The 13,276-nt window shown below is 54.9% G+C and overlaps 1 protein-coding gene and 1 long non-coding RNA gene across 4 annotated transcripts in view; both read right to left on the bottom strand.

The window, feature by feature from the left end:
* INPP5A (inositol polyphosphate-5-phosphatase A) overlaps positions 1-13,276 on the bottom strand; it is a 171,275-nt gene that overhangs the window by 46,368 nt on the left and 111,631 nt on the right. For all 3 annotated transcript variants that reach the window (XM_079138734.1, XM_079138735.1, XM_079138736.1), the window contains exons 7-8: positions 4,802-4,854; positions 3,286-3,405 (exon numbers count right to left, since the gene is read on the bottom strand). In XM_079138734.1, coding sequence (XP_078994860.1) covers positions 3,286-3,405; positions 4,802-4,854 — 173 coding nt within the window. The remainder of the gene's footprint in view (positions 1-3,285; positions 3,406-4,801; positions 4,855-13,276) is intronic.
* Positions 7,255-11,260, bottom strand: LOC306660474. The gene is made up of 2 exons (XR_013763640.1): positions 7,586-11,260; positions 7,255-7,555 (listed from the first exon to the last, which is right to left on the bottom strand). It is a non-coding gene; the product is annotated as an uncharacterized lncRNA (long non-coding RNA).

Consider the following 13,276-nt stretch of genomic DNA (forward strand, 5'->3'; position numbering starts at 1 on the left):
ATCCTCCCCCAATTCTTGAGCTGGGGGTACACAGCTCACGGGCTCTTAGTCTACTGCCACCTGCTTCTGAGGCTCCGTTGGAGATGGAGTTCCAGGAGCTACACAGAAGGACCTGTTCAGGAGCAGGCGGCCTCCCCATGGACTCTCGCTGCCTCCTGCAGCTCAGCAGAGAGGGCAGACAATGCTCACAGCAGTTCCCAGTGCTGCTGTGAATGCGGCGCTGTTGGTGGCAATGTCCATTCAAAGGGCCGGAGCGGCATTGTCCTCCCCAATCAGCACAGCAGAATGCAGTCTGCTGGTGGCTGCCAAGAGGTCAGCAGCCCAATGGAAGGCGACCCATCATTCACTGCTCCACAGAGCACCCCTTTGTGCCCATGGCCCGACCCTGCACGGGAGGTCCGGATCTGCGGCTGGCTGCGTTCGCCACAGAAGCTGTTCGTGGGAAGATGAAGAAAAGTGGCCCCGAACCCCCAGGCTGCTTTTCTGGGGGCCACGGAGGCATGGCAGCATGGGGCAAGGACACATTTTAATGCCTTGCCACACTGGCAACCTGACCACGATCACCAAGACTGAACGGACAACAGATCTCTCGGCTCCTAGGCTCCCTGGGAGGTCCCTGAAAAACCTGGTGCCATGAAGCAAAGAACTGATCAGGCAGGGAAAGCCACACCTGAGTGCTGTGGACATGGCTCCCACCGCAGGACAGCTGCTTCCTGTCCAGAGAGGGAGCCCAGCGGACAAGTACACAGGGTATCGCCAGTCCTCAGCCACTGGGGACTGCGGGTGGGAAGGACTGTCACCTGCCCGGGACTAAGGCAACCCCGAGCCTGCACAGACACGAGCCCTACCTCAGGGCACCAGTCTGGTGCCATCCTCCAAGGCTGGGCCTTGTTCAGGGCAGCCCTGGCCCGTTTTCCAATCCAGGAGCAGGTGGGCAGTAGCTGCAGTGGGGCTTCTGCACAGGTGGCCACTTGGGGCCACAACAGAAGGCACTCCAGAGCAGGTGCATGAAGTGCAGCAGACAGTCCAGAGAGAGGACTGGATGAGGATGTGGCCACAGGACAAAGCCCCTGCACCCACGGCCACTTGCCACTGCCACACCTCACAACAGGAAAGCAAGAGCTCAGCCTTCAGGTTAGGCCTGCCCCCATGCGCAGGGGCCAGCCTCTGCTAGGGCACGCTATGTACCCGGCAATGACAGCAGAGGCATCCAGACACACATCCCACACCCATGGTTTCTCCTGGAAGACACCAACAGCCCTGAAGCCCTCATACTGAGGATGGGGTTAGAAGTGGTCAGACAAGAAAAGGGACTGGACTACAGGGGCCTAGGCTACTTCTCCCAGGCAGGGAGAATGTCCCAGAGGCAAAGTGGTGGCCACATGCCTGGTTAATGGCCAACCAGGGATAGGAGGTGGAAGGAAGAGAGGCCCAGGTGGCCCTAGGCTCCCCACTCTCCTCAGGACACACGGCTGAGTCACAGCACACTTGCACACTCACACACCTAGTTCACAGGCACACGCTATGGTCATGGAGGGCAGTGAGAAGGCATGCTCCAGCTCAGATGCCTGTGCAGGGTCCTCCCTGGGCGGTTGTTCCTTGTGACCCACCTGACTCCAGGGACTCCTCAGGACATGCCCTCAGGTCACAGTTCCTGCTTGACGGGGAGGAGTATGCCCAGACTCAGGCTTTCCTCTCATGGACTCTCCCGGCTCTGCCCTCAAGAATCAGACAGTGCTGGACGTGCACCACGAGCGTGCAGGGACGGGCCCTCCAGCAGCCTCCACTGGCCCACTGTCCTTCCCTCAGTCAGAAGCCTCCCAAGAAGCCTCCCAGAGCTCAGCACATCTGGCGCCCTGTCCTGGCTTTCCTTCCTGAGTCCAGCCCTTGGCACACCCTGGCCAGTGCCTCTGTCCACGGAGTCACGAGTAGCTAGCTGTGTGATCATCCCAGGCAAGGGCAGTGGCCTGGGACAGCATGATCCTTCTGCTGAGCATGACACCATGCTCACAGGCCTCACATTCTCCCAGGAGCATGAACAGGAAGTGCCCTGTGATGGTGTTTTGAAGAAAAGGGACTGGGCAGGTGCTGGAGGAGGGAGGCTGGGCCCTGGAAACTGGGAGGCCTGGGCAGGTGCTGAAGGAGGGAGGCTGGGCCCTGGGAATGGGGAGACCTGGGCAGGAGCTAGAGGGAGGCTGGGCCCTGAATGGGGAGGCCTGGGCAGTGCTGGAGAAGGTAGGCTGGGCCCTGAATGGGGAGGCCTGGGCAGGAGCTGGAGGGAGGCTAGGCCCTGGGAATGGGGAGGCCTGGGCAGGAGCTGGAGGGAGGCTGGGCCCTGGGAATGGGGAGGCCTGGGCAGGAGCTGGAGGGAGGCCAGCATCAGATGGGAAGGGGCTGACTCAGAGCCCACAATGCTGTGCTCCTCATGCTGGGCTGGATGTGGGGTGGGGGTCCCTTGGGAAACTGTGGGGCTCCCAGTGAAAGAAGAGACCTCTCAGGCGAGTGCCTGTCTTAGGCCTACGGGAGGTTCTGTGGCAAGCTCAGGCTGACCACTGGCCATGCAGAAGCTGGGAGAAGAGTGTTCCAGGATGAGGGCCACAAGAGTATGCAGAGAGTAAACACAGTCTTGGCTGCCTGGGCTGAACCTTAGTAAATGGTCCATCTGCACATCAGCTCTGACCCCATCAAAGGTCACCTGGCAAGATTCAGAGCCTGGAGCACCCAGGTAGGAGCCAGGGCAGCTGGAAGCCCAGGTAGAAGGAGGGCAGCCCCCTGGCTTGGTCACTGAGGCCACCTTCCCCTCCTCAGGAAGCGAGGCCTGACCTGTTAGATGGCAGAAGGGCAGAGCCAGGTGGAGCAGCCCTGTGCAGGGCATGCAGCAAGGCCCCCAGGCAGATCCTACGTAGCTGGGCACTGCTCTAAGAGTACAGACCCGAGCACAGCAGACAGGAACCACCAGACAGGGCCAAACCTGGGGAAGACACTGCCCTGCCAGAAACCCCAAGAAGCATCTGCTCTGAGCCCAGAAGAATCAGCTGTCGTGATTTAGAGGCACAACGTCACCCGTCAGAACTCGTGTCCTGCCACGGGTCTTCACAGTGCTGTTTTCCTATCTTTCCCACAAATGCAGAAGGGAACAGATGTTATGGGGAGGGCCTGCTCAAGCCAGGGGTGGGGACAGGGCTCCCACAGCCTTGATGGTTGGCATTCCAAGGGCCACTGCCAAATAGGAAAAAAGGAACACCACGCCATGTTCCAAAGTGGACAGGGCACAGCAGCACCTACCTGTCAAGCACGTAGCCCAGGGCCTTGTGCCGGATGCCCGAGTACACGGAAGGGCTTGTCTCCCAGGCTACTAAGTTGGATGCATCATGGAAAAGATGGATGTTCACCAAGTCGAAGGCACTGTGAAAGAGAGAAAGACCAGGTGACCACGAGCCAGTGTCCTCAGCTGCCCTGAGCAAGGCTACCCTCCCTGAACCTGGAGAGCAAGCATCGGTGCCTGCCTCTTCTGTGGGGGAGCCACTAGCCCCCCCCTCCACCTGTCCTCAGCCACACCAGGCTCACCTGGAGCATCAGCTTCTGAGGCCAGAGGATGTGAGACCTCTCGTCAAGTCTCCAATAACCCTCACAAATGCAGGCACTTGGGCCAGCCCAAGCAAAGGCTGTCTTTAAGGAAAGGACCTGTGCAGAACTTCAGAAGCTACCACAGCTGTATGCTGAGCAGGGAGGAGGGGGCTCCTCTCTTGTCCTCAGCTCCCACTGCATCACCATCAGGGACCCACAATGGGAGATGGCCAGATGGACACTGGCAGGTAGCTAGACTGAGCAAACAGCCTAAGACCTTCGGCAGCCTCAATGGACCCCTCCATACGCAAGGTCTTGGTGAGGCTGGAAGCTGACCTGGGGCAGCCGCTCCCACACCCTAGAGACGCCTCAGATCCCCAGCTGGCATGGATGTGCCCACCTCAGCAGGTGGCACTCCCTGCCACGTGCAGTCCTCTGTAGGACACTAGCACGGGAGCCTGTCCCCTTCATAGCAAAAGCCACAAAGGAGAGCCTTGCAGGTCTGTGCTCTCCTCTGCCAGCCCAATGGCCACCCCTGCGGTGTGCATGCCTGCGGTGTCCTTCCCACACTGTGCCAGGGGTAGACCCTGAGACCAAGGATGAAAGGTAGCAGTGGTGGCTAGCCTCCTCTTGCATTAAGTCACGAGGGACTGCAGCTCCTCCTTGGGTTCTTCTGTCTCCCTCTCCATCCCACCACTACTGGGCAAGCTCAGAGGAGCAGCCCACAGCCCACAGGACCCTGATGGGACCCCAGTAGAGCAACAGAAGCCACAGTCCAGGCAATGGCTGACTCTGAAGCTTTGAGCAGATGGTCTGCTCTACAGCAACAGACCCTCAGGCAGTGAGGGTTCAGACCTCTCAGGAGGGAAGGTAAAACCTCAGGTGGGACTCCACCACTGCCCTGGGAAGGACAGGGAGACCAGGCACTGTGGGGAGGTACTCTGAAGGAAGGTGGTCAGAGACAACTCAGGCCTGGCTGTGCTCAGGTCCTGCAGCACAGGCTGCAGCCTGAGGGCCACTGGAGGCTCTGAGGACCTGGCTGTGTCTTCATCTGTGCCAAGACCTGAACTCTGACACACAGGACATGGCAAAGCTCTGCATCGTGTGCGTCACCCACAAACAGAAAAGGTCAAGGAGCGCCTGTGGAGGTCAGGCAAGACCACAGTGTCTTTGATGACATGCAGAACACAGCAGAAGGCGGGAGTACTCGGCGGTCCTGTGCCCAGGAACATACCAGTCAGCAACGCACCACCTCGTCCGGATGAAGCCTTTTCTTGACCATTTGCACTGAAAAACAAAGGTCAGGCAGTGAGCAGTGCAGGAGGGCACCGCACTGTCCGCACTGAGACACTCCACTGGGCTGCACCAGAGAGGGGTCCCGGGGCCAGGAGCCAGCCAGCCCGCCTGAGACAGCAGCAGCAAGGAGCCTGGATGGGCAGGCATGAGGCAAGCCACCCCCAGGCACAGCATGGGCCTGGCACTGTCCCATGCGGGGAGGCCCCAAGGAGGAGCTACAGTCTGAATGTGTCCCCAGGTCCATGCTGAGATTCTACTGCCAGTGCACTGGTACTGCAGGGGCTCTGAGGAGCCAGGCCACCAGGGCCCCTCCTCCCTGATGCTGGCGCACTTTCAGAAGGGCTTGCCAAAGGGAGTCTGGGCCCTTTTGTACCTTCCTTTCCCTCTGCCCCATGGGGCAGCATTGGTCCCAAGAGGACACAGTCCTCACCAGACACTGAATCTGCCAGCATCTGGGTCTTGGGCCCTTCTGCCAGTGTGTTACATCGGGGGTCTGTCTGTATGTGAGACGCCCCCCAAAAGCTCACAAGTGAGAGAATGCAAGAAGCTTTGGAGGAGATATGACTGAGTTATGAGAGTCTCAACCTAGTCAACTTAACCCTGATGGGATTAACTGAGTGGTAACTGGAGGCAGGTGGGGTGTTGCTGGAGGAAAAGGTATGAGGTATATATTTTATATCTGGAGAATGGAGTCTCTCTCTACTTCCTGCTTTCCATGTCAGCTGCTTCTCTCTTCCACACACTCCGCCATGATATTCAGCCTCACCTTGAGCCACAAGGAATGGAGCCTGCTGTCTAGGATAGAGACCTCTGAAACCGTGAGCCCTGAATAAGCCTCTTCCCCTCTACATTTGGGCTGGTTGGGTCCCTTAGTCACAGCAGTGAGAAAGGCTGACTAAAACAGGTCCCCGGGTGGAGAGCCTGAGAAGTGAATCCTGCTGTTTCCAAACCACCAGCCCAAGATGTCCCTATGATACCTGCTAATGGGGCAGGGGTGAAACAAGGACCAAGGTGAGCTTCGGTCACACATCCTCCCCCTCCCTGAAACTGAGAGGACACTTGCTGGTCTCCCTCACCATCCTCAGGTTGGCCCAAAGCAGGAAGTGGTGGGGTAGGGCAGAGGCTGGGCAGGGTGCCTGCCCACCCCTATGCCACAGTCCCTGTGCCTGGGCAGCCCTCCCCAGCATCACTGCCTGACTGGTGCCCACACTCATGCAGGGAGGCAAAGTGCACAGCAGCTGGCTGTGCAGCAGGTCTGTGGGGCTACAGAAGGTTCTGGGCCTGGGGGCCCCACAGACTGCTGCTCACTCAGTGTGCGACCGAAGACGGGACAGCCTCTCAGGCGAGGTCTAACAGTCACCAGACCCAGGCTGCCTCGCATCATAGGCAGCACTGGAGGCAGGATCCTGCCATCGGAGGAGCCCTCAGCAGGTGCCAGAGCAGTGGCGTGGAGGCAGTAGGGTGCACCTGCCCTGCCTCGGGGCTGGGCTGGGAAATGAGCCTGCAGCACCTGGCACCAGAGGGAAGGTGCAGCCTGCCTCCTCCATCATGTCTGGCCATCCAGGGCAGGTGACCACACGGACTCGGCTAACTGATGGCGAATCACGTTCCCTGACTCAAAGAAGCGTCCTGAGAAACGGGCTACAAGGAATTTCGTGGAAGGCACTTAACTTCCTCATCTAATAGGAACAGTTTTTGTGGTTGACCCCACCTCTCTCGGCCCAGTCCCCACTTCTTCAGCTTCCCCTGGTCACCGTGCTCCCTTGGACCAGAGCTGTCCAAACACATGGTATCACTCCTCCCACTCCTGTTCCGTCTTCAGGGGCAGCTCAGTTCCTACTGCCAGTACTCAGCCCAAGTTGATGCCCTTGAGGGCATGCTGGCCTCCACACACAGAGCCTACTCTTCCCCGTGCTCAACCTCACCAGCACCCACACCCCCAGTCACCCGCTGCAAGCCTCCATCCTGCTGCCCACCACCACGATGGGCTCTGGGTGCTGGGATATCAGGGCCAGGGGCTCCTCTCCCTGACCCACATGCTCCTGCTCATGCCCAGGGATGTTTCTACCCAGCCTCCAGCTACTTGTGTGCTGGGGACTCCAGGTGCTGGACCGTTGCCCGTCTGCCTCCCTTGCCCCTTGCTGGAGAGCCACGCTTCAGCAGCTCTAGCTGTCCGCCCTGGGGCATGTCTTCTTTCTGGCAGTTTTTAAGGATTTGTTTGGGTTTTTTGTCCCCAGTGTCCTCAAGTACCTGGGTATGGACCAATTCTTACATGCCCTTCTCTGAATCCTGGAGATGCTGAGCCTGAAAACACAATTCTTTTTTTGGGAAAAGCTCCCCCTTACTTTTCCCAACACTGCTCCCCTCTGTTACTCTCTGGAATTTCTTCTGGACAAACAGTTGAGCTACTTGGTGGGGCTATCATGTCTTTTCACTGCGCCTTTCTATGAAAATAAAAAACATCTGGGCGCAGGGGTGCCCACCTGAAATCCCAGAGGTTCAAGAGGCTGAGGCAGGAGGATCACAAGTTCAAAGACAGCCTCAGCAACTTAGGGAGACCCTGTCTCAAAATAAAAACAGCCGGAATGTGACTCGGTGGTTAAGTGCCCCTGAGTTTGCTCAATTCCTGGTACCAAATAATAAAATAAAAAAAAAAAAAGGTAAAAAACATGATACATAGCCATGTTTATAGCTACACTATTCACAACAGTCAAACTGGGACCAGCCTAGGTGGCCATCAACAAACGAATGGATAAAGAAAACATGGTATGCATCCTCACAAGGGATGTTTTAGTCAGCTTGCCATCATTCTGACCCAAAGACCTGACGAGAACAATTTAGAGGAGAAAAGCTCATGTTGGCTTAGAGGTTCACTACTAACTTGGACTTGAGGTGGGGCAGAACATCATGGCAGTAAGCAGCTCAGAACATGGCAGCCAGGAAGCAGAGAGCCCCACTCGCGAGGGACAAAATACAAACCCCAAAGGCACAGCGCCAGGGACACCTCCTCCATCCCTGCATGCTGCAGGCACTGCCAGTTCACCCGCCAGTGGATCCGTCACTGGTCAGGTTCACGCCCCTAGTGACCCACTCCTGTCACCTCTGCATGCTCTCACATCGTCTCACACGTGAACTTGTGAGGGCACTTCATATCTGAACCATGATAATGAAGTTTTATTCAGCCAAGAAGAAGAATGAAATTATGTTATTCGAAAGAAAATGGATGGAATCGGAGGGCACTGTGTTAAGCGAGACAAGCCCATCTCAATGTTTCCTCATGTGGAAGTCAAAGAGGAAAAAGGGGAGTACGGGTGCAGGGTGAACCTCATGAGAACTAGAGGAAGGTCAGGGGCGTGGAGGAGAGGCATCGGGGTCAGGAGGGAGGGAGGAAAAGGGCAGCACTGGGGGTGATACTGGCCAGATCACATGATTTTAGCGTGTGCATGTTCAAACATTTAACAATAAATCCCACCATTACGTACAATTATAATACATCCATAAAAGGTATGGAAAAAGAAATAAAACATGAAAAACCAAGCAAAAATCCTATCTCTTGACTATGCTCTAATGAACTCCTTAATAACATTTTCCGATTTATTAATTAATTCTCTCTGATTTATAACCTATTCTGTTCCTTTTAATGACTGTTTCTATAGACTGGTTTTCATGTCCCTTGTTCTTATTTATGCTTTAGTTGAATAACATCTTACTTAATAAACTTTATCATGTGTCTCTTGAGCATTCTAACATCCTTATTTTCAGGTCTTTGTCAGTTTATCCAACCCCATTTATTTCAGGTGGAGTAAGTTTACTCCACACACACACCACCTCACGCACCACTTGACCCTGCAGTACCCTGGCCGTGCCACAAAGGGACGGACGGAGCCTGGGAGGTCCCACTCCCGGGCGACACTGAGGGCCCAGGGCGGCTCTGGTCTTTCCCTCTCCAGCGCCAGTCTTGCTCCTCACCTCTGACATTCCAGGCCTGGGAAGACATTCTAAGTAACAGATTTTAATTTTCAGAGCAGTTCCAGGTACACAGAAGAATCAAGCAGAAGGTATGGCAGGGCTCCCACACGCTGGTCCCACCTGGACACACCATTAGACCGACCCCTCCTGCTCTGCTTGCAGGTATGCTGGCTCTGTCCCGGCAGGCCACGTGCCTGCAGGATGACAACGGCTGTGCAGAAGCCCCCGGACACTGGACAAGGTATCACCTGACAAGCGGTCTGACTGCTGGATGGAGTGGCGCTGCAGGGATGTGGGGCTCACCTGCCCCAAGTCAGACCAGGCCTTCAGAGTCAGCGGGCAGCTCTCCCAAGGCCATGTGCCCACAAGAGCATGGCCACAATGGATGGATCCAAGCTGGGAGGAGAGCTGGTGTGCAGAGGTCACTCCGCGGAGAGCGCCAACCTCGGGAGGGCAAGCTAGCTATCAGGATGCTCTTGGTGCCCAGGACGCCCTACGCCCACGGTAAACCCTCTCCTCACATACCCTGTGCCCCGACAAACTCTGCTTCCTCCATCTTTTTCAGGTCTGAATTCCACCCATGCTTTCCTAGGAAGCTGATAACCAGCAGCAGCCACAGATCTCCACCTACTGCCTGCTCAGGTCAGCATCCATGCTCCTTGGGCCAGGGCCCAGTTTCTGCTCAGTGAGGATGGGACCCAGATGGGCGGCCTCAGGCCCCTGCGAACACTGTGAGATGGGGAGGGTCCTCACAGTATCGATCTGCACCCCCTTACCAGGACACAAGGGGGCTTCCCTTCCCCTCTTCCCCTTGCCTCCTTCTCTCTGCCTGTGTCACTGGGGTGCAGCTAGGTGGGTATGAAGGACAGGGCCTCCCAGGTTCTACCATGCAGGACTTGCCTAGGTCTCCCTTGCTGTGAGAGCTGGTCTTGAACCTGTCACCACCAGGGCTCCCTCTCAATCAGGCATCAGAGGGGCTCTCCTGGCTTCTGGGGCCCCTGCTTTCTCTCCCCCAGGACGCCAGGCTCCGCCAAAGTGGACCATCATGTCTGACATGAGCTTTTCCAGTGGCCCACCATCCGGCCGCCTCTTCCAAGCTCAAACACTGCCATGTGTCACACACCCAGCACCTCTGCAATTCACTCACCAAGCACGCATGCTGCTCTCCGGCCAGCACGTGGTTCCACAAGGCAGAGGCCTTCACTTGTCCCCAGAGAATACAGAGCCCAAGGGTGCACAGGTTACAAGAGCACACAGAGCTGGGGCAGCCCTGGGGCAGTGTGTGCCAGAGATGAGTGGCCATCAGGCCATCACCCACCACTTCAGAGGGCTCGTCCATGGAAGCAGTGGGGCCAGTGGGCTGCAGATGGCCAGTGATAGCTCCTCCAGGTCCTGGGGTGCACTGGGCCCCACGCTGAGTCCAACCCTGCCTCTTCCTGGAACTCACTGTGGCACCAGCGGCCTTACTGCCATTACGAATGGAACATACTTACACATTGTTGGACCAAAAATTATTGTTCCCCTCAGTTTTCCGCTTTGTCTAAGTGAAGGTATGTACATATGTGTGACTTGAGTGTACATGCACACGTGTGTCCTGTTTGAATGTATAACTACATAACAATGGAGCATTATTTTCAATACTGATTATTAGTAGGCTGAATACATATGATAGGAGACAAAGTGTTACTTTTTATATACTATAGATTAGTAATAACTGCAATGTTAGAATTCTGAAGACATTTGTAACTAAACTGCAGATTAAGTGTAATTTTGTTATAACCAAAAGTTTTGAAGAGGTATCTGCAGAAAACATGTTCCTTTTGAGATATGCTCATCACTATAATCACAAGTTGTTCAAACTGCATTTCTTTTTTTCTTTTTAATTTTTTACAGACTGCATTTTGATTCATTGTACACAAATGGGGTACATCATTTCATTTCTATGGTTGTACACGATGTAGATTCACACCATTCGTGTAATCGTACATGTACATAGGGTAATGATGTCCGTCTCATTCCACCATCTTTCATACCCGCCTCCCTCTCATTTCCCTCTATGTAATCTAAAGTTCCTCCATTCTTCTCTCACTCCCCACCTCACCACCCCCATTATATAATATCCACTTATCAGGAAAAACATTCAGCCTTTGGTTTTTTGGGATTGTCTTATTTTACTTAGCATGATATTCATTTATCTGCAAATGCCATAATATTCTTCTTCTTTATGTTGAATAATATTCCATTATGTATACATACCACAGTTTCTTTATCCATTCATCTGTTGAAGGGCATCTAGGTTGGTTACACAATCTAGCTATCGTGAATTGCGCTGCTATAAACATTGATGTGGCTGCGTCACTGTAGTAAGCTGATTTTAAGTCCTTTGGGTATAAACTGAGGAGTAGGATAACTGGGTCCATTCCAAGTTTTCTGAGATTCTCTACACTGCTTTCCAGAGTGGCCACACCAATTTGCAACTCCACCAGCAATGTATGAGTGTGCCTTTTCCCCACATCCACACCAACATCAATTACTGTTTGAGTCAAACTGCATTTCTAAACAACATTGTAGCATGAAAGATGACAGGGTGCATGACACTGACACTCAGGCCTGTGGCCCGGGCCGCCCACACGGCCCTGGGCCTGGGCTGGGCACAGTGCTGTTTTCCAGGGACCACAAGAAAGACAGCCTCACCCTCACTCAGTGTCCCATGCACCATTCTGCAACGAGAAGATGGTCAACAGAGAGGAAAGCAGGGCCCGACCTGTCCAGGACCACCAGCTCCTTAGAGACAGGAACAGAGCTAGAAGCCACCTCCCTAATTCTGCTGAGGTCCCTTCCCTTCCCATTTATGGCCCAGCTTGAGCGCTCAGGGTCAAGGTGGGGAGGGGCCAAGGCGCCCACACCCCAGGTCATCGTGGGTACAGGCACTTCCTGACAGAGGCCCTCAGTGTGACCTCCCCAAAGACACAGGCCCTCAGTGTGACCTCCCCAACAAAGACATGGGCACTCACGAGCACACACATGACACACGGACGTGGCTGTGCTCAGGGCGCATGATGGGAAGCACAGGGACAGGAACCCTGCGTCCTACAACAGAATCTCCGGGGCTAAGGGGCTCCTGGAAGTCCCCAGATGCACACAGGGTCGCCTGTGCTATGGCAGGTGAAATAGCCGGAATGGGTGGGGTGGAGGCCCCTCAAATGTCTGATGGGTCTCTTTCCTCCTGGTCACATTCTAGAACTTTCTGGCCACTGACCACCCTCTGAACCCTTCGGCTGTGGACTCCCAGGTCCAGACAGGGACCTCACAGTCCTGGGGAGGCCACACTCTCAAACTGAGGAGGCTTCTCCGCTCTTGGAGGGGCCGTTGCAGCTTAGGGGAAATCCGTGCTGTGCCCATGCCTCCCACTCTCCACGTGTGGCCTCTGCTCAAGTCGCTGTTAACAGGGCTCCTTGAGCCAGCAGACGGATTGCGAATACCGGCGGTTTCATCTACTAAAAGACAGCATAAATCGCAGCAGAGGAAAAAGAGGGGCCGGGGGAGGTTATCGCCTTGCAGCCCTGCCGTGAAAGGCCTGCTTGGAGCATTAGTGGAATGAATTCATCTCTCACCAGAGCTTGCGGCAGGGCCTATGATCTATGGTAACAACCAATTTCTCACAACGGGCAAGAGGAAAAAAATGATTCACCCCGATCGACTACACAAATCTGCTTTTTAAAAATGGCCTCACATTATCTGGAGTGTTGCTCCCAGAGGCATCATCTGAAATTCATGCCGAGCCAAAAGCACCCATAAATCAACAGAGAAAGTTTTGTTAGTTTTAGATGCAGTGGGCTGTAATTATTTAGAATTGCATTATGCTTCTATCAAGGTAATTACATTTAGATTATCCTTAAGTGATGGCAATAAAAGAAAGAGAAATCAGTCTTAAACTAATTCCCTCCCCCAAAATGCGCCTGAACACAGTGCAGGGCCTGGCAGCAGGTGTGGGAGAGACAAGCCCAGTAAGGCTGCCAAGACTGGCCAAGGTAACGCTCCTGCTCAGGGCGCCCCAGGATCCTGCCCCCAGAACACAGCTCACTTTGTGAAGTCCTACACATTAAAAAGTATCACGCTTCAGATATGATGTTAGAGGTCGTGATTTTTAAAATGAGATGTCCCTTCTATTAATTGACAGGATGAGAAGAAACATGCACCTGCTGGTACAGCACAGGCCATAAGGGTAGACGCACAGGGTCCCGAGGCAGCTTCCCTGACGACAGCCCCAAGAGGGCCAAGGTCCCTACGGAGATGAGCATCAGTCCCAGCCAGGGACTGCTGTCAGTTAACCCCAGGCTGTGGACAGCAACAGCTGTTCTTGAAGTCCAGGCCAGGCCCACTCAAAGCCACCCCCAGCCCTGCCTTCCTAGGAGCTCGTTCTCCCAGAAACACCCTCTGTTCC

This window comes from Sciurus vulgaris, assembly GCF_902686455.1.
Source record: "Sciurus vulgaris genome assembly, chromosome: 4".
NCBI classification, from domain to species: Eukaryota; Metazoa; Chordata; class Mammalia; order Rodentia; family Sciuridae; genus Sciurus; species Sciurus vulgaris.